This window comes from Heptranchias perlo, chromosome 8, assembly GCF_035084215.1.
Source record: "Heptranchias perlo isolate sHepPer1 chromosome 8, sHepPer1.hap1, whole genome shotgun sequence".
NCBI lineage: Eukaryota > Metazoa > Chordata > Chondrichthyes > Hexanchiformes > Hexanchidae > Heptranchias > Heptranchias perlo.
Genome location: NC_090332.1, coordinates 2,141,928 through 2,160,462, shown reverse-complemented (window position 1 = coordinate 2,160,462; position 18,535 = coordinate 2,141,928). Strand labels below are relative to the sequence as shown.

Sequence of the window (18,535 nt, the reverse complement as noted above, 5' to 3'; positions counted from 1 at the left end):
GATAGGTAAGAGTGGAACCAGGCAAAGGCAGTCCCACTGAGCTGGACAACTGAGCAGAGGCATTGGAGGAGGATGGTGTGATCAACCCTGTCAAAGGCTGCAGACAGGTCGAGAAGGATGAGGAGGGATAATGAACCATGGTCACAGGCACAGAGGATATCATTCATATGGTTAGAGCTATTTTGGTGTTGTAGCAGGGGTGGAAACCTGATTGGAGGGGTTCAAAGAGGAGGATGTTGGAAAGATAAGGAGAGATTTGGGAAATGACAACACATTCAAGAACTTTGGAGAGAAAAGGATGATTGCGGTGGTAGTTTGCAAGGATAGAGGGGTGAAGAATGTTTTTTTTGAGGAAGAGGTGATGATGATGGTGTTGAAAGAGAGGGGGGCAGTACCTGATGTTAGGGGACCATTTACAATATCAGTTAGCATGGGGGTCAGGAAGGGAAGTTTGGTGGACAGCAGTTTAATGGGAATGGGGTTGTGAGAGCAGGGGGCAAGTCTCATGGATAAGATAAACTCAGAGATGGCATGAGGTGAGATAGGAGAGAGAGTGGAGAGAGATGTGGGTTCAGGCTAGTCTGCATGAAGCCTGATGGGTAGGTTGGGCTTGGTGGAAAAGGGGAAGGAGTGCAAGCAAGCGAGGCAGCAGAACGATGGTCTCAATCTTGGTGACAAAGAAGTCCATGAACTCCTCGCACTTGCCATTTGTGGTAAGATTGGGGGTGGGGGAGGGGTTTAAGGAGATGGTTTGTAGTGAAAAGTCGGGGAGCCATCTTTGCTCTCCAGAATGATCCTGGAGTAGTGAATGGTTTTGTCAGAAGCCCAATAGTGCTTGATGTGGTCCAGTTAGATCTGCTGATGGCTAAACCAGGTCTGCAACAGATATGCTTAATGAAAATGAGGGCCACACTGGGGAAATGATCAGGATGGGAGAGAGTAAAGGTTTTGCTGAGTCCAAGGGCATCAAAAGTGGAGGACAGAGAGAGAGTGGTTGAGCAATTCGATGGCTGCAGAAGTATTATGGAGAATGGAAGGTCAAAAACTGGATAGTTGGGAGTTTGAAAGTAACGTTGCTGTAAGTGATTTGGGGGAAAGTTCATTTCAGGAGCGAATGCAGCAGGAAGTTCGGTTGGAAGGGGACAGGAGGATGTGGGATACAAGGAAGTGGTCAGACATGGCCTTGTCAGTCAGCAAAACCAAGGGAATAGAGAGGCGCTGGGAGATGAGGGTGGCAGCACCGTACCATGTGACACATATGTAGATGATGCTGTGTGTAACGTGTCCCCTGTAACTTTCAGGCACAAGGTCCAATTGCTAAAAACAGGCAAACGTTAAGGTCAGTTAGAGGCAAATTGCTATGAGGCAGATCCTGTGGTCAGATGAGATGGTCAGTTTTCTCTGTAGATTGGCAGCTGCTTGTAAAAGTCTGCTTCCATCCCCCAGGTCAGGAAATCAGCAGGGAATGACCGGCTTTAATTTTTTTTTTTGTCAAAGATTGTGAGGGAGGCATGCTGCAAACACGTAAACATAAATCAAATCAACAGCTCTAAATATAACATATATAAATCAACACCCATAAATATAATTGGCCCAGAGTTTCTGCTTGAGCGCGTTGGCTTTTTCAGTGCAATCCGGCCGAATCAGTGCGAAACATCGAGGGATTTTGATTTCCGCTGATTGACGTTGAATTTTGCGACCGGCGTTGAGTTGAGTTGAGTTTCCTTGATCTTTTGCGCCGGCTAAAAAAAGCCGGCCAAACCGGCCACGTTCCCCCCCCCTCCCCAACCCCCGGAAACAGGGGGACGGCGAGTTTCCGCTCACCGCGGCCGATGGAGGAGGGGGTTTAACATTACGCTCGCTGTCTTAGGCGTAAAGGCACCAGTCGGCAGGGTGTAAATGTTCTTCAAATATTAAAAAATAATTGATTTACTAAGAAACTGTGTCGTGTACACCAATGTGAGCAGGAAGTGCCTCAGTATCCTGCTTCTGAGGCATTTTCAGTCATTTTTAATCAGGTGCGGCCCGGACTCATTAAAAACCCGCATTTTCGGGGATAAACCCGTTTCCAAAACTTCACCAGGTCACCCCTTAAACACATCAATCAATATTCTTCACTAATTAATAAATATAAATATATAGAGGGAGGATTGGGCTCCGGAGAGCCGCCGGGTCGCTGATTATATTAATACTTGAAGCGGAAATTCGGCGGAAATTGCCCGGTGCAATTTTGGGCCGCAATTTGCGCTAAAAGCGGAAACTCCCGCCCGCTGCAGGTGAACGAGAGCCGGGGGAAGGACCAGGACCGGGGGCCGGGGACCGGGGACCGGGGGGCACTGAGCGCCGGGCCAAGGGGCCAGGGGAAGGACCAGGACCAGGACCGGGGACCGGGGGGCACTGAGCGCCGGGCCAAGGGGCCAGGGGACGGGGGCTGGGGGGGCACTGAGCGCCGGGCCGGGGGCCGGGGACCGGGGGGCACTGAGCGCCGGGCCGGGGGACGGGGACCGGGGGGCACTGAGCGCCGGGCCAGGGGGCCGGGGGAAGGACCAGGACCGGGGGCCGGGGGGCACTGAGCGCCGGGCCGGGGGACGGGGACCGGGGGGCACTGAGCGCCGGGCCAGGGGGCCGGGGGAAGGACCAGGACCGGGGGCCGGGGGGCACTGAGCGCCGGGCCGGGGGACGGGGACCGGGGGGCACTGAGCGCCGGGCCAGGGGGCCGGGGGAAGGACCAGGACCGGGGCCCGGGGGGCACTGAGCGCCGGGCCGGGGGCCGGGGACCGGGGGGCACTGAGCGCCGGGCCAAGGGGCCAGGGGAAGGACCAGGACCGGGGACTGGGGGGCACTGAGCGCCGGGCCAAGGGGCCAGGGGAAGGACCAGGGCCGGGGGGCACTGAGCGCCGCGCCGGGCCGGGGCCGGATCTTCGGGTCTGAGGCGCACCCGGAGCGAGAGTCCGTTTGACGCTGTCCGGGGGGACTGGTTTAGGGGCGGACGTGTTTCCGGTCGCTGGTTTCCATGGCGGCGTGAGCCGGTGAGTGATAGTGAGAGGGAGAGGGAGACACAGAGATAGGGAGAAAGATTGAGGGGGAGAGGGAGTGATGGGGGAGATGGGGAGAGCGGAGCGGGGGTTTGGGGGGTGGGCCCAGGGGTCCTGCCTCCCTCTGACCCCCAATCACCGGGAACTGGGCCCGGACTGTCGGAGCAAAATCCTGCCCCCGACCGGTGAACCTTGGCCTCTCACCCCAGCAAACCGAGTGGAGCTGCTCAGTGCCCCCCCCCCCCCCCCAATTACCCCCCCCCCCAGCTCCCCCTCTCCGTATTACACCCTCCCGCATCTCCCAAATCTCTCCCCCCCATCCTGCGCTTCCCCCCCCCCCCATCCTGCGCTTCCCCCCCCCCCCCATCCTGCGCTCCCCCCCCCCCCCCCATCCTGCGCTTCCCCCCCCCATCCTGCGCTTCCCCCCCCCCATCCTGCGCTTCCCCCCCCCCCATCCTGCGCTTCCCCCCCCCCACCATCCTGCGCTCCCCCCCCCCCACCATCCTGCGCTCCCCCCCCCCCATCCTGCGCTCCCCCCCCCCCCATCCTGCGCTCCCCCCCCCACCATCCTGCGCTCCCCCCCCCCCCCCATCCTGCGCTCCCCCCCCCCCCCATCCTGCGCTCCCCCCCCCCCCCCATCCTGCGCTCCCCCCCCCCCCCCCATCCTGCGCTCCCCCCCCCCCCATCCTGCGCTCCCCCCCCCCCCCCCATCCTGCGCTCCCCCCCCCCCCCCATCCTGCGCTCCCCCCCCCCCAGTACCCCAATTCTGCCCCATGCCTCCATTTTCACCCCCCATGGCCCTTCTGCCCCTTCATTTCCCAACGATGGGATTCAGTTCTTCGCCATGTGGATGATGGGTGGTCTGAGCCGTTCTTCTGCAATCCAAATCCATCCCCAGTCCCCATGGGCCCACCGGTCCAGAAATACACGCCCTCAGCCTTCGCCCTCTGTCATACGGCGATGCGCCAATGTCCAATGCCAGGAGTTATTCTGAGCTTGTGGCGGGGACCAAAGACAATGTCTTTGGCCTTCCCATTGTTTAGCTGATGGTGGAAATGTACATGACAAACACAGCAACTTTAATATAGTATAGATTCAGTAGTTTCTCCCACAGTGACTAAGTGTCAGAGAATGATACCAGGGCTTAAAGGGTTAAATTATGAGGCCAGGTTGCATAAAGTCGGCTTGTATTTCCTCAAGTGTAGAAGATTAAGGGATGATCTGATTGAGGTGTTTAAGATGATTAAAGGATTCGATCGGGTCGATAGAGAGAAACTATTTCCTCTGGTGGGACAGTCCAGAACAAGGGGGCAGAACCTTAAAATTAGAGCCAGGCTGTTCAGGGGTGATGTCAGGAAGCATTTCCTCACACAAAGGGGAGTGGAAATCTGGAACTCTCTTCCCCCAAAAGGCTGTTGAGGCTGGGGGTCAATTGGAGCTTTCAGGACTGAGTTTGATAGATTTTTATTGGGTGAGGGTATCGAGGGATATGGAGCAAAGGCGGGTAAATGGGGTTGAGATACAGATCAGCTATGATCTGATTGAATGGCGGAGCAGGCCGGAAGGGCTGAATGGCCTGCTCCTGTTCCCAGTAATTATGTCATGTTCAGTATCACTGTGTTCAAAGTCCCCTTCATTTCATTAACCGGTGTGATTGTATGTTAAACCCCACTCAGTGTTGTGAAGATGCAGGCTCCCCTTCGACACACGAGGCCATTACTCCAGCTCACACTGGCTCTGATTAAACCCGATGCTGTGGCTCACCCACTAATCCTGCAGGTAGGAGACTTCTATTAACCGCACTCATCCTGTGGGCGTTAGTCGCTGCGCAATTTATTATGACGTTTACCGACTCCTGCACCTTCCTGCTATACCCACAGTTCAGTTAAAGGAAGGAGGGAAGAAAGAAAGAAAAAACTTGCATTTATATAGCACCTTTCACGACCTTGGGACGTCCCAAAAGCTTTATGGCCGGTGAGGTACAGTCCCCACCACTTAAAACGTCCACGATTAAAATGGGCAGTCGCTTAAAATGGCAAAAAGCGACAACCGTTATTCGTTTGCATTAAAGTCAATTTTAAAGTTGCCGCTTCCAGCGTCTTAAGCGCTCTGTTTATTTCGGGAAGAAACAGCTGAGCTTACTCACTAGTTCGCACCTTGTTAAGGTGCACCGAATTCAAGAACAAACATAAGTAAATAGCACCTCTTTACGGTCCAATTACCTCTTGTGTACTTAAGCCCTTCTAATCTCTGTGGTGTGGGGTTACAGCTTGCACTGAGCTCCGACTGCATGCAGCAAACATGACTGGAAAGAGGAAATCCATGAGCCTGGGAGCCAAAATCGACCTCCTGAGCAAAATCGACGAGCTGCCGAAGATGAGCCACCGGGACCTGGCGCAGCACCTCGGGCTTCCCAAGTCTACCGTCTCCGACTTGCTGAAGCAGCGCGACAAGCTGTACAGCGAGTGGCATCGGGACTCCAATCCCAACAGGAAAAGGAAGCGCGAGGGAAAGGACAGGGAAGTGGAGGAGGCACTACTGCGCTGGTTCCAGAACGCACACGGGAGAGACGCCCTCATCACCGGCCGCCTTCTAGCCCAGAAGGCCAAGCAGTTAGCCGCGGCGCTCGGAAAGCCCGATTTTAACCCCTCGGAGGGCTGGCTCCAGAGGTGGAAGTCTCGCCACAACATAGTGTTCCGACGTCCACACGGGGAAAAGCTCAGCTCCGACTGGACAGGCGCGGAGCTGTGGATGGAAGACGTGTTGCCCGGGCTCCTCGAAGGCTACGGACCTCAGGACATCTTTAATTGCGACGAGACCGGTGTTTTCTACCGGTGCATTGGATACGGCACATTGGCCTTGAGAGGCGAGGCTGCGCTGGGCCAAAAGAAAGCCAGGGAAAGACTTTCCGTTATGGCCTGCTGCAATATGGACGGCACGGAGAAATGCGATCTGCTGGTGATTGGAAAGTCGCAGAACCCTCGCTGCTTCAGAGGTGTCCACCACCTGCCTGTGACTTACCGGGCGAGTAAGACTGCCTGGATGACTGGGGACATTTTCTGCGAATGGGTACGCCAGTGGGATCGCAGGCTGGTGGATCGCCAAGTTGTTCTGATCCTAGACAACTTTTCTGGACACCCTCGTGTCTCTGGGCTAAGGAACATTCGTCTTGTATTCCACCCCGTCAACACCGCCCGACTGACCCAGCCCCTGGACCAGGGCATCATCTACTGTATGAAGCAGCATTACGTCAAGGCAATGAGAGAGAAGGTCCTTGAAGAGATGGATGGTAAGGCCGAACTGACTGCAGCCCAGTGTGTAAAGAGAATCTCTCTCTTGGACGCTGTTCGTCTGCTGAAAGACGCCTGGGACTCTGTCGATCAGCAAACGATTCAGCGTTGCTTCAAGAAAGCAGGGTTTTTAACCACCGCTGATGAGAGTGCAGGAGAAATGCAGGCCACGACAGCGCCAGACGGGTTGTCAGAGGAAGAATTCTCTCACCTGTGTCACCTTGGGGACCACAATGCTCCGTATGAAGCTGAGACTGATGACATCGGAGAAGTGGTGGATGCAATGCGAGCCCAAAAGGAAGAGGAGGGAGAGCAGGATCCAGACAGCGAAGAGAGTTTGGTCACGCCGGCAGACGTGCGCTCCGCGGTTCTGACACTGCGCCGTGCCATGGAGCAGCATCCCGATATCAAACCAGACTGGGAGACCCTCAGAAAGGTGGACCTCGTCTGGCGCCCATACTGCCTGAGAAAGAGAGTTCAGACTCGGATTCCAGAGTTCTTTGGAGACCTGTAGGACTGATACACAATTTTACCACTTTTAATGCAGATAAATGTTTAATTACATTTTTACATTTTTTTTTTTTGTTTTTAAAACTGTTCTGGCATTTAACGTTTTTTTCCCCCCATAGAATCTTACAGCACAGAAGGAGGCCATTCGGCCCATCGTGCCTGTGCCGACTCTTTGAAAGAGCTATCCAATTAGTCCCACTCCCCTGCCCTTTCCCTGTGCGAATTTTTCCTTTTTTGTTTACATATGTATTTGACTTTGTGGTTTCAATAAAGCTAGTTGCATCGAATGCAGTCTTGTTTAGTTTATTCAATAGTGATCTACAACATTCTTGTTGTACAGTGGAGGACTGTAATAGCACTACCCTGTTATACCAGCCATCGCATATAGTGGGCAAATTGCATTAGCACCAGTGCGCCCCTTTAAGTGGTGGGGACTGTAAATTTTGAAGTGTAATGTTGAAGGAATGTAGGAAACGCAGCCGCCCATTTGCGCACATCAAGGTCCCGTTAGCAGCAATGTGATAATAACCAGATAATCTGTTTAGTGAGGTTGGTTGAGGGATAAATATTGGCCCAAGACACCGGAGAGAACTCACCTGCTCTTCTTCAAATAACATCTTTTATGTCCACCTGAGAGGGCAGACAGGGCCCTCTCATCTGAAAGACGTCACCTCTGACAGTGCAGGACTTCCTCAGTACTGGCACTAGAATGATACGGCACAAAAGGAGGCCATTCAGCCCATCATGCCTGTGCTGGCACTTTGAAAGAACTATCCAATTAGTCTCACTCCCCCTGTTCTTTCCCTTTAGTCCTGCAAATTTTCTTCCCTTCAAGTATTTATCCAATTCCCTTTTGAAAGTTATTATTGAATCTGCTTCCACCACCATTTCAGGCAGTGCATTCCAGATCATAACAACTCGCTGCGTAATTTTTTTTTTCCTCATCTCCCCTCTGGTTCTTTTGCCAATTACCTTAAATCTGCGTCCGCTGGTTACTGACCCTTCTACCTATGGGAACAGTTTCTCCTTATTTACTCTGTCAAAACCCTTCATGATTTTGAACACCTCTATCAAATCTCCCCTTAACCTTCTCTGCTCTAAGGAGAACAACCCCAGTTTCTCCAGTCTCTTCACATAACTGAAGTCTTTCATCCCCAGTATCATTCTGGTAAACCTCCTCTGTACCCCCTCTAAGGCCTTGACATCCTTCCTAAAGTGTGGTGCCCAGAATTGGCCACAATACACCAGCTGGGGTCTAACCAGTGTTTTATAAAGGTTTAGCATAACTTCCTTGCTTTTGTACTCCATGTCTCTATTTGTAAAGCTAAAGATCCCGTATGCTTTTAACAGCCTTCTCAACTTCTCAAAAGAAGCAAAGGTTAAATCGTGTTCAGCACAGGAATTTGACGGGGTTAAAGGGGATATACTTCAATGCAAGGAGTATTACAAACAAAGCAGATGAGCTAAGGGCACAGATTGACACATGGCAGCACGATAACATTGCTATAACGGAAACCTGGCTTAAAGAGGGGGATAATTGGCAGCTCAATGTCCCTGGATCGAGAGTTTTGAGGCAGGATATAGTGGGTGATAAAAAAGGAGGGGGGGGGTAGCATTATTGGTTAAAGAATCAATTCCAGTTGTGAGAAGGGATGATATGTTAAATGGATCATCAATCGAGGCCATATGGGTTGAGCTAAGAAATAAAAAAGGGGCAGTCACACTACTAGGAGTGTACTGTAGACCCCCGAATAGTGAAAGGGAGATAGAAGAACAAATATGTCGGCAAATTTCTAAGTGCAAAAATAAGAGGGCAATAATAGTAGGGGACTTCAACTACCCGAACATCAACTGGGATTCAAACAGTGTGAGGGGCACAGAGGGCCCAAAATTCTTGATCGGTGTCCAGGAGAACTTTTTTAGCCAGTACGTGACAAGTCCAACAAGAGGGGATGCAATTCTAGATTTAGTCCTGGGAGATGAAGATGGGCAAGTGGGTGAAGTGACTGTGGGTGACCATATTGGGGATAGTGACCACAATTCAGTTAGTTTTAGCATTATTATGGCAAAGGACAGAGTTAAATCAGGAGTAAACATTTTAAATTGGGGGAAGGCAAATTTTACAGAACTAAGAGGTGATTTGGCAGAAGTGGACTGGACACAACTACTTGAGGAGAAATCAGTGGCAAGCCAGTGGGAGGCACTAAAAAGTGAAATTCTACAGGTACAATGCAGACACGTCCCCTCAAAGAAAAAGGGTGGCACTGCCAAATTTAGAGCCGTCTGGTTGTCTAGAAGTATACGGAACAAGATAAAGCAGAAAAAGGAAGCTTATGACTGTCACAGAAAACTAAATACTGCAGAAAGCCTAGAGGAGTATAGAAAGTACAGGGATGACATAAAAAAGCAAAGAGAGGGGATGAAAAAATATTAGCTAGTAAGATTAAAGAAAACCCAAAGATGTTTAATCAGTACATCAAGAACAAGAGGATAGCTAAGGAAAAGGTGGGACCTATCAGGGATGATAAGGGTAACTTGTGTGTCGAAGCAGAGGATGTGGGTAGAGTTTTATATTAATATTTTGTCTCCGTATTCACAAAGGAAAGGGATGATCCGGATGTAGTAGTTAAAGAGGAGAGGTATGAAATATTGGATAAGGTAAACATAACGAGAGAGGAAGTACTAGAGGGACTGGAATCCTTGAAAGTTGATAAGTCACCAGGGCCGGATGGATTGTTTCCTAGGCTATTGAAGGAAGCCAGGGAGGAAATAGTGGATGCTCTGAGGATCATTTTCCAATCCTCACTAGATACAGGGGAGGTACCGGAAGACTGGAAGACTGCAAACGTAGTACCATTGTTTAAAAAGGGTACGAGGGAAAGGCCGAACAATTATAGGCCGGTCAGTCTTACCTCGGTTGGGGGCAAATTATTAGAATCTATACTGAGAGATAGGATAAACTGTCACTTGGAAAGGCATGGTTTAATCAGGGATAGTCAGCATGGATTTGTTCAGGGAAAGTCATGCCTTACAAATCTGATTGAATTCTTTGAGGAAGTGACCAGGAGGATTGATGAGGGTAGTGCAATGGATGTTGTCTACATGGATTTTAGTAAGGCATTTGACAAGGTCCCACATGGCAGACTGGTCAGAAAGGTAAAAGCCCATGGGATACAGGGAAATGTGGTGAATTGGATCCAAAATTGGCTCAGTAACAGGAAACAAAGGGTAAAAGTTGATGAATGTCTTTGCGAATGGAAATCCATTTCCAGTGGTGTGCACAGGGCTCAGTGTTGGGTCTCTTGCTGTTTGTGGTATATGTTAATGATTTGGACTTGAATGTAAGGGGCATGATTGGCAAATTTGCAGACGACACAAAAATTGTCTGTGTAGTTGATAGTGAAGAGGATAGCTGTAGACTCCAAGAAGATATCAATGGGTTAGTGGAGTGGGCGGAAAAGTGGCAAATGGAGTTCAACCCGGAGAAGTGTGAGGTAATGCACTTAGGGAGGGCAAACAGTAAAAGGGAACACGCAATAAACGGGAATATATTGAGAGGGATAGAGGAAGTGAGAGACCTTGGAGTGCATGTGCACAGGTCCCTGAAGGTGGCAGTACAGGTAGATAAGGTTGTGAAGAAGGCATACGGAATGCTCTCCGTTATTAGCCGAGGTATAGAATACAAAAGCAGGGATGCAATGATGGAACTGTATAAAACGCTGGTAAGGCCACAGCTGGAGTATTGTGCGCAGTTCTGGTCACCACATTACAGGAAGGACGTAATTGCTCTGGAGAGAGTGCAGAGAAGATTTACAAGAATTTTGCCAGGGCTTGAAGATTGCAGCTACGAGGAGAGATTGGATAGGCTGGGGTTGTTTTCCTTGGAGCAGAGGAGGCTGAGGGGAGACTTGATTGAGGTGTACAAAATTATGAGGGGCCCAGATAGAGTAGACAGGAAGTACCTGTTTCCCCTAGCAGAAAGTTCAAGAACTAGAGGACAGAGATTTAAGCTGATTGGCGGAAGGATTAGAGGGGACATGAGGAAAAGCTTTTTTACCCAGAGGGCGGTGGGTGTATGGAATTCGCTGCCCAAATTGGTGGTAGAGGCAGGGACCCTCAACTCTTTTAAAAAGTACCTGGACCTGCACCTAAAGTGCTGTAAGTTGCAGGGCCATGGACCGGGTGCTGGAAGGTGGGATTAGAATGGGCACCTTTTTGTTCTTCGAGCCGGCGCGGACACGATGGGCCGAATGGCCCCCTTCTGTGCTGTATCTTTTCTATGGTTCTACAGTTCTCACTTGTCCTGTCACCTTCAAAGATTTATGTATGTGCACCCCCAGGTCTCTCTGCTCCTGCACCCCCTTTAAAATTGTATTATATATTGCCTCTCCTCATTCTCCCTATCAAATTGAATCACTTCACACTTCTCTGCGTTAAATTTCATCTGCCATGTGTCTGCCCATTTCACCAGTCTGCCTATGTCAGCCATGGTCTGATTGAATGGTGTATCAGGATGGAGGGGTTCTGGCCTCGTCCTGTAGGCCATTGAGTAGGTTCCTATGTACCTATGGTTGCAGGCCTCTCTCTGTGGTGCTGCTAAGAGGAGAGATATGAAGGGAGTCTCTGGCCTCTTTCCTCTCTATCCTGTGTGGAGAGCTTGCCTTATGGAGAATGACTAGCTGCAATCTCTATCCCACCCCTGTTGGATACAGCGTGTTAACCTGGTGCCACATCCAGTCACCTTTCACTGTGGAGGAAAACCTGCTGCACTGAGTTAAGAGTTCCAGATTTCCATTCAAATATAAAATACTGAGCAGTGCTATAGCGCAGCCCAGCTGGTATCCGTTCAGAGAGTGAGTCTTGCTTGCAATGGCGCTGCTCATGCAGTACTGGGGCAGGACTCTCCTATATTTAAATGGTTTACATTGGAAAGAAAGACTTGTAATTACATAACGCTTTTCATGTCCTCAGGACCTCCCAAAGTGCTTTACAGCCAATTAAGTATTTTTGAAGTGTAGTCACTGTTGTAATGTAGGAAACGCAGCAGCCAATTTGCACACAGCAAGATCCCACAAACAGCAACTTGATAATGACCAGATAATCCTGCTTTTTAGTGATGTTGGTTGAGGGATAAATATTGGCCCCAGGGCACCGGGGAGAACGCCCCTGTTCGTCTTTGAATAGTGCCATGGGATCTTTTACATCCACCTGAGAGGGCAGAGGGGGCCTCGGTTAAACGTCTCATCCGAAAGACGGCACCTCCGACAGCGCAGCACTCCTTCAGTACTGCACTGGAGTGCCAGCCTCGATTATGCACTCAAGTCGTTGAGTGGGACTTGAACCCACAACCTTCTGTCTCAGAGGCATGAGTGTTACCACAGCTGACACATTTAAAGAGTGTACATTAGAGAGGGTGAGAGGGAAAAGATTTTTTAAAAAAACTGGCTAGAACTTTCTCTGGAGTCAAAGTCTAAAGGTCGAATCCACTGTGGGATTTTTTTTCACTCTTTAGGGTACGAGAGGTAAGAATCAATCGAGGCTGAAATACTTTTCTAAATAATTGGTTTAATTGACATTAAGACACAACAGTTTTAAAGATAAAGATGCTTACAACCTTATCCAGGAATATAATTCAGAAGCAAGGGTGATCACTCCGTTCTTCTGGGAGACTGAGGGGTTAATTCTTCATTGACGTCTTCTTTGAACTGTTTCGTGTTCTGTCTGCTAGAAATCACTGTACAATGGCTGGTTTTATCTCCTCTTACTGCCGCTGGCAGAACAGGCCACCAATAGTTTTCCCTATCTCCTTGCCGTTTGAGAAGAGAGCTGCCTTTGTGTTTTGCTTACCTCTAACTTTGTCCTTGGAAAGTACAGCACACCTTGAAAACAGCAGTTAGCAGCAAGACTCTCTCTCTCCAGCAGCCTGAAGCAATAATAATTTGCATGAACTTGGTCAAGCTTCCCAGCTCACCTCCACATTTCGGTCAAGTTTAATAGTCCAGTATTTTTTCCTTTGTTGTTAACCAAATACTGCTCTTTGAGCAAGTAATCCAGGGTTTCCAGCCCATCCTCTTAAAATCTGATATTGTTGAAAAGTCCAAAATCCATCACCAATGTTTTATTAATACAACTCCTTCATTTACTAGTTTTGTACATTGATAAACAAATTGAAGTGGCCTTGGAGGGGGTGCAGTGCAGATTCACCAGAATGATACCAGGGTTTAAAGGGTTAAATTATGAGGACAGGTTACATAGACTAGGCTTGAGCATAGGAGATTAAGGGGTGATCTAATCGAGGTGTTTAAAATTATAAAGGGATTTGATAGGTAGATAGAGAGAAACCTTTTCCTCTGGTGGGGGAATCAAGAACAAGGGGCCATAACTTTAAAATTAGAGCCAGGCTGTTCAGGAAGCATGTTTTCACACAAAGGGGAGTGGAAATTTGGAACTCTCTTCCCCAAAAGGCTGTGGATGCTGGGGGTCAATTGGAGCTTTCAAGACTGAGATCGATAGATTTTTGTTGGGTAAGGGTATTAAGGGATACAAAACCCCGGTTAGACCGCACCTGGAGTACTGTGAGCAGTTCTGGGCACCGCACCTTCAGAAGGACATATTGGCCTTGGAGGGAGTGCAGCGTAGGTTTACTAGAATGATACCTGGACTTCAAGGGTTAAGTTACGAGGAGAGATTACACAAATTGGGGTTGTATTCTCTAGAGTTTCGAAGGTTAAGGGGTGATCTGATCGAAGTTTGTAAGATATTAAGGGGAACAGATAGGGTGGATAGAGAGAAACTATTTCCGCTGGTTGGGGATTCTAGGAGTAGGGGACACAGTCTAAAAATTAGAGCCAGACCTTTCAGGAGTGAGATTAGAAAACATTTCTACACACAAAGGGTGGTAGAAGTTTGGAACTCTCTTCCGCAAATGGCAATTGATACTAGCTCAATTGCTAAATTTAAATCTGAGATAGATAGCTTTTTGGCAACCAAAGGTATTAAGGGATATGGGCCAAAGTCAGGTATAAGGAGTTAGATCACAGATCAGCCATGATCTTATCAAATGGCGGAGCAGGCACGAGGGGCTGAATGGCCTACTCCTGTTCCTATTATGTTCTTATGTTGTTAGGTAAGGGTATTAAAGGATATGGATCAAAGGTGGGTAAATGGAGCTGCGGTACAGATCAACCGTGATCTTATTGAATGGTGGAGCATGCTCGAGGGGCTGAATGGCCTACTACTGTAAACTACGAGGGGGTGCGTGCACATACTGCATGCCTGAATCTTGCGGGAAGCTCAGTGAATTGGCCATTAGCTGCAGTGCTGATGGGTTCCAGCTGGTGGCGGTGCTGAGCTATTGTCACTGTTCTTAGCTTCGCCCCCAATGGGAACCAAGCGGTATTGCAGGCCACACTCGGTGCCCGTACAGTGTAGAAAGACCCATTTGTAGAGTGGGAATAATGTTCAACATTTCTCTCCTTGTTCCAGGCCAACCACAATTCTTTTTTTAAAAAAAAATTAAAATGTACCGTCAGGTTTCTCCCCGATACGAGGGTTTTGGCCGTTTCTAATTCACGGGGGTGTGCAGTGTTGGCAGAAAGCTGGAGCTGGAATGAGCAGGGTGATAATGAACACATTACTCCACTGCCTTGCTCACAGACCATGCATCCCCACCAGGCTCCTCTTAAGGATCAGATCGGGGCGGGTACTGAGGCTGGGAGAGTTCTCGGATTTCAGGAGGGGGGGAAGTTGGCTTTTTGGCTGGGATTATATGTGTGTGGAGGTTGTGTGTGGACACTGGAGCAGCTCTGCTCTGCGGGTCCCCATCTCCGCTGTCCCATCGACACTCACTTTCGAGACTCGCACGTGGAGAATGGTCAGGGCAAGGGGATCGGAGTGGGAGCAGCCCCGTGGAGCTGGAACCCCAGCGCAGTCCCGAGGGGCTATAATCACTGACTGTTCTAATGCCTGTAGCTCCATATCACCTATTGCTGACTGTTCATTGCAGGCTATCCATCAGAAGATACTGGACAACAACTTCATCATCCTAATGAACAAGTACTTAAAATGGGGTCAGGAAGAGTCTCGGAAGTTTTACGCAGAGCACGCAGGTACGAGTTGACCTTCCTGGGAATTTTGCAAAGTGTGTTTGAATAGTTCCTTTTGCTGCTGTTGAAAATTGAAGCTACAAAGGATCAGTTTGTAATATAAAAGAAAGACTTGGATTTCTACAGCGCCTTTCACAACCTCGGGACGTCCCAAAGCGCTTTACAGCCAATGAAGTACTTTTGAAGTGTAGTCACTGTTGTAATGTAGGAAACACGGCAGCCAATTTGCGCACAGCAAGATCCCACAAACAGTAATGTGATAAATGACCAGATAATCTGTTTTAGTGATGTTAGATGAGGGATAAATATTGGCCAGGACACGGGGAGAACTCCCCTGCTGCTCTTCGAATAGTGCTGTGGGATCTTTTACATCCACCTGAGGGCAGACAGGGCCTCAGTTTAATGTTTCATCGGAAAGACGGCGCCTTCGACAGTGCAGCACTCCCTCAGTATAGCACTGGAGTGTCAGCCTAGATTTATGTGCTCAAGTCCCTGGAGTGGGGCTCGAACCCCACAACCTTCTGACTCAGAGGCGAGAGTGCTGCCCACTGAGTCACTGCTGACTATGGGGATGACTACAGTTGGCTAAACACCAGGCTCATACATTTTTCTGTTCCAATCGTGGGATTCAACGAGGTGGCCCAAAGCTAAACTGGTTGGAGTGTGTACAGGAACATCTGAATAGAAGAGCAGACAGCAGACTCTAGATGGCCAGATCCTGTACCTTTGGCCAGACTGGCTGTGTGAGACATGGCTCAGTGGCTGCACTCTCGTCTCTGAGTCAGAAGGTCGTGGGTTCAAGCCCCATTCCAGTGACTCGAGCACATAATCCAGGCTGACGCTCCCAGTGCAGTACTGGGGCAGTGCTGCACTGTTGGAGGTGCCGTCTTTCAGTTGAGACGTTAAACCGAGGTCCTTGTTCAGGTGGATGGACTGTACTTGTGGGATTGATCTGTTTTCTTCAGCTGTGTCAGTGGTTTTTTTTCTGATTGTTGTATATTTACAGGCAGATTCTTCTATCAGAGACTGGTGGAGTTCATGGCCAGGTGGGTTTACAGTCACTACCATTCCATTCACTACACACCAACGTGCAGCTTTCTGACCGTGGAGTCGCCCAGTCTGATGTTGGCTGTGCCCCCCCCACCCCCCCCATGCCCGGGTGTCGGCGGAGTTGCCTTGCCGTTAAGCTTGCTGTTTCACCTCTCCTCTGTTTCGCAGTGGACCCATGAGAGCGTACATCCTGGCTCACGAAGACGCAGTCTCGCACTGGCGGCACCTGATGGGGCCCACCAAGGTGTTCCGGGCACGCTACACTGCTCCACAATCCATCCGTGGGGTGTATGGGCTGACAGATACCAGGAACACCACGCACGGCTCAGGTGAGGACTCTGTGACGCGGTTTTACCCGGACTGACAGAGAGCCGCCATTAATAAAGTCTGATAAAGATCACCCTTTAAGTCTCAAACCCATCTCCAGTAAAAGGAATGTTTCTCTTCAGACATTTCCATAATCTGCTTTAAATTATACCTGCCCTTATTTTATCGAAGGGTACCTCAAACAGGGACAGCTTTAGTCTGCATTTATCGAACTGCGCTATCACCTGTCCCCATCCTCACTCCCTCACACTGCGCTGTCACCTGTCCCATCCTCACTCCCTCACACTGCGCTATCACCTGTCCCATCCTCACTCCCTCACACTGCGCTATCACCTGTCCCATCCTCACTCCCTCACACTGTGCGATCACCTGTCCCATCCTCACTCCCTCACACTGCGCTATCACCTGTCCCATCCTCACTCCCTCACACTGTGCGATCACCTGTCCCCATCCTCACTCCCTCACACTGCGTTATCACCTGTCCCAGCCTCACTCCCTCACACTGCACTGTCACCTGTCCCAGCATCACTCCCTCACACTGCGCTCTCACCTGTCCCAGCATCACTCCCTCACACTGCGCTCTCACCTGTCCCATCCTCACTCCCTCACACTGCGCTATCACCTGTCCCATCCTCACTCCCTCACACTGCACTATCACCTGTCCAGCCTCACTCCCTCACACTGCGCTGTCACCTGTCCCAGCATCACTCCCTCACACTGCACTGTCACCTGTCCCAGCATCACTCCCTCACACTGCGCTATCACCTGTCCCCATCCTCACTCCCTCACACTGCGCTGTCACCTGTCCCCATCCTCACTCCCTCACACTGCACTATCACCTGTCCAGCCTCACTCCCTCACACTGCGCTCTCACCTGTCCCCATCCTCACTCCCTCATGCTGCGCATCACCTGTCCCCATCCTCACTCCCTCACACTGCGCTATCACCTGTCCCAGCCTCACTCCCTCACACTGCGCTCTCACCTGTCCCCATCCTCACTCCCTCATGCTGCGCATCACCTGTCCCCATCCTCACTCCCTCACACTGCGCTATCACCTGTCCCAGCATCACTCCCTCACACTGCGCTATCACCTGTCCCAGCATCACTCCCTCACACTGCACTATCACCTGTCCCCATCCTCACTCCCTCATGCTGCGCATCACCTGTCCCCATCCTCACTCCCTCACACTGCACTATCACCTGTCCAGCCTCACTCCCTCACTCTGCGCTGTCACCTGTCCCCATCCTCACTCCCTCACACTGCGCTGTCACCTGTCCCAGCATCACTCCCTCACACTATGCTATCACCTGTCCCCTCCTCACTCCCTCACACTGCGCTGTCACCTGTACCAGCATCACTCCCTCACACTGCACTGTCACCTGTCCCAGCATCACTCCCTCACACTGCGCTATCACCTGTCCCAGCCTCACTCCCTCACACTGTGCTATCACCTGTCCCCTCCTCACTCCCTCACACTGCGCTGTCACCTGTACCAGCATCACTCCCTCACACTGCACTGTCACCTGTCCCAGCCTCACTCCCTCACACTGCGCTATCACCTGTCCCAGCATCACTCCCTCACACTGCGCTATCACCTGTCCCCATCCTCACTCCCTCACACTGCGCTATCACCTGTCCCCATCCTCACTCCCTCACACTGCGCTCTCACCTGTCCCATCCTCACTCCCTCACACTGCGCTGTCACCTGTCCCAGCCTCACTCCCTCACACTGTGCTATGACCTGTCCCCTCCTCACTCCCTCACACTGCACTGTCACCTGTCCCAGCATCACTCCCTCACACTGCGCTATCACCTGTCCCCATCCTCACTCCCTCACACTGCGCTATCACCTGTCCCCATCCTCACTCCCTCACTCTGCGCTATCACCTGTCCCCATCCTCACTCCCTCACACTGCGCTATCACCTGTCCCAGCCTCACTCCCTCACACTGCGCTATCACCTGTCCCCTCCTCACTCCCTCACACTGCGCTGTCACCTGTACCAGCATCACTCCCTCACACTGCACTGTCACCTGTCCCAGCCTCACTCCCTCACACTGCGCTATCACCTGTCCCAGCATCACTCCCTCACACTGCACTGTCACCTGTCCCATCCTCACTCCCTCACACTGCGCTATCACCTGTCCCCATCCTCACTCCCTCACACTGCGCTCTCACCTGTCCCATCCTCACTCCCTCACACTGCGCTCTCACCTG

At 50.8% G+C, this 18,535-nt stretch overlaps 1 protein-coding gene across 8 annotated transcripts in view; it reads left to right on the top strand.

The window, feature by feature from the left end:
* The first annotated feature begins 2,919 nt into the window (after positions 1 to 2,919).
* The window catches only part of LOC137324337 (nucleoside diphosphate kinase 6-like), a 38,240-nt gene continuing 22,624 nt past the window's right edge, over positions 2,920 to 18,535 (top strand). For 5 of the 8 annotated variants that reach the window (XM_067988506.1, XM_067988504.1, XM_067988507.1 and 2 more), the window contains exons 1-5: positions 2,920 to 3,029; positions 4,712 to 4,814; positions 14,841 to 14,943; positions 15,947 to 15,986; positions 16,159 to 16,319. In XM_067988506.1, coding sequence (XP_067844607.1) covers positions 4,722 to 4,814; positions 14,841 to 14,943; positions 15,947 to 15,986; positions 16,159 to 16,319 — 397 coding nt within the window. In that variant the 5' untranslated portion in view covers positions 2,920 to 3,029; positions 4,712 to 4,721. Of the gene's footprint in view, positions 3,030 to 4,711; positions 4,815 to 5,304; positions 7,123 to 14,840; positions 14,944 to 15,946; positions 15,987 to 16,158; positions 16,320 to 18,535 lie in introns of those variants that run through there. The other 3 variants (XM_067988510.1, XM_067988509.1, XM_067988502.1) reach the window with 2 other exon arrangements.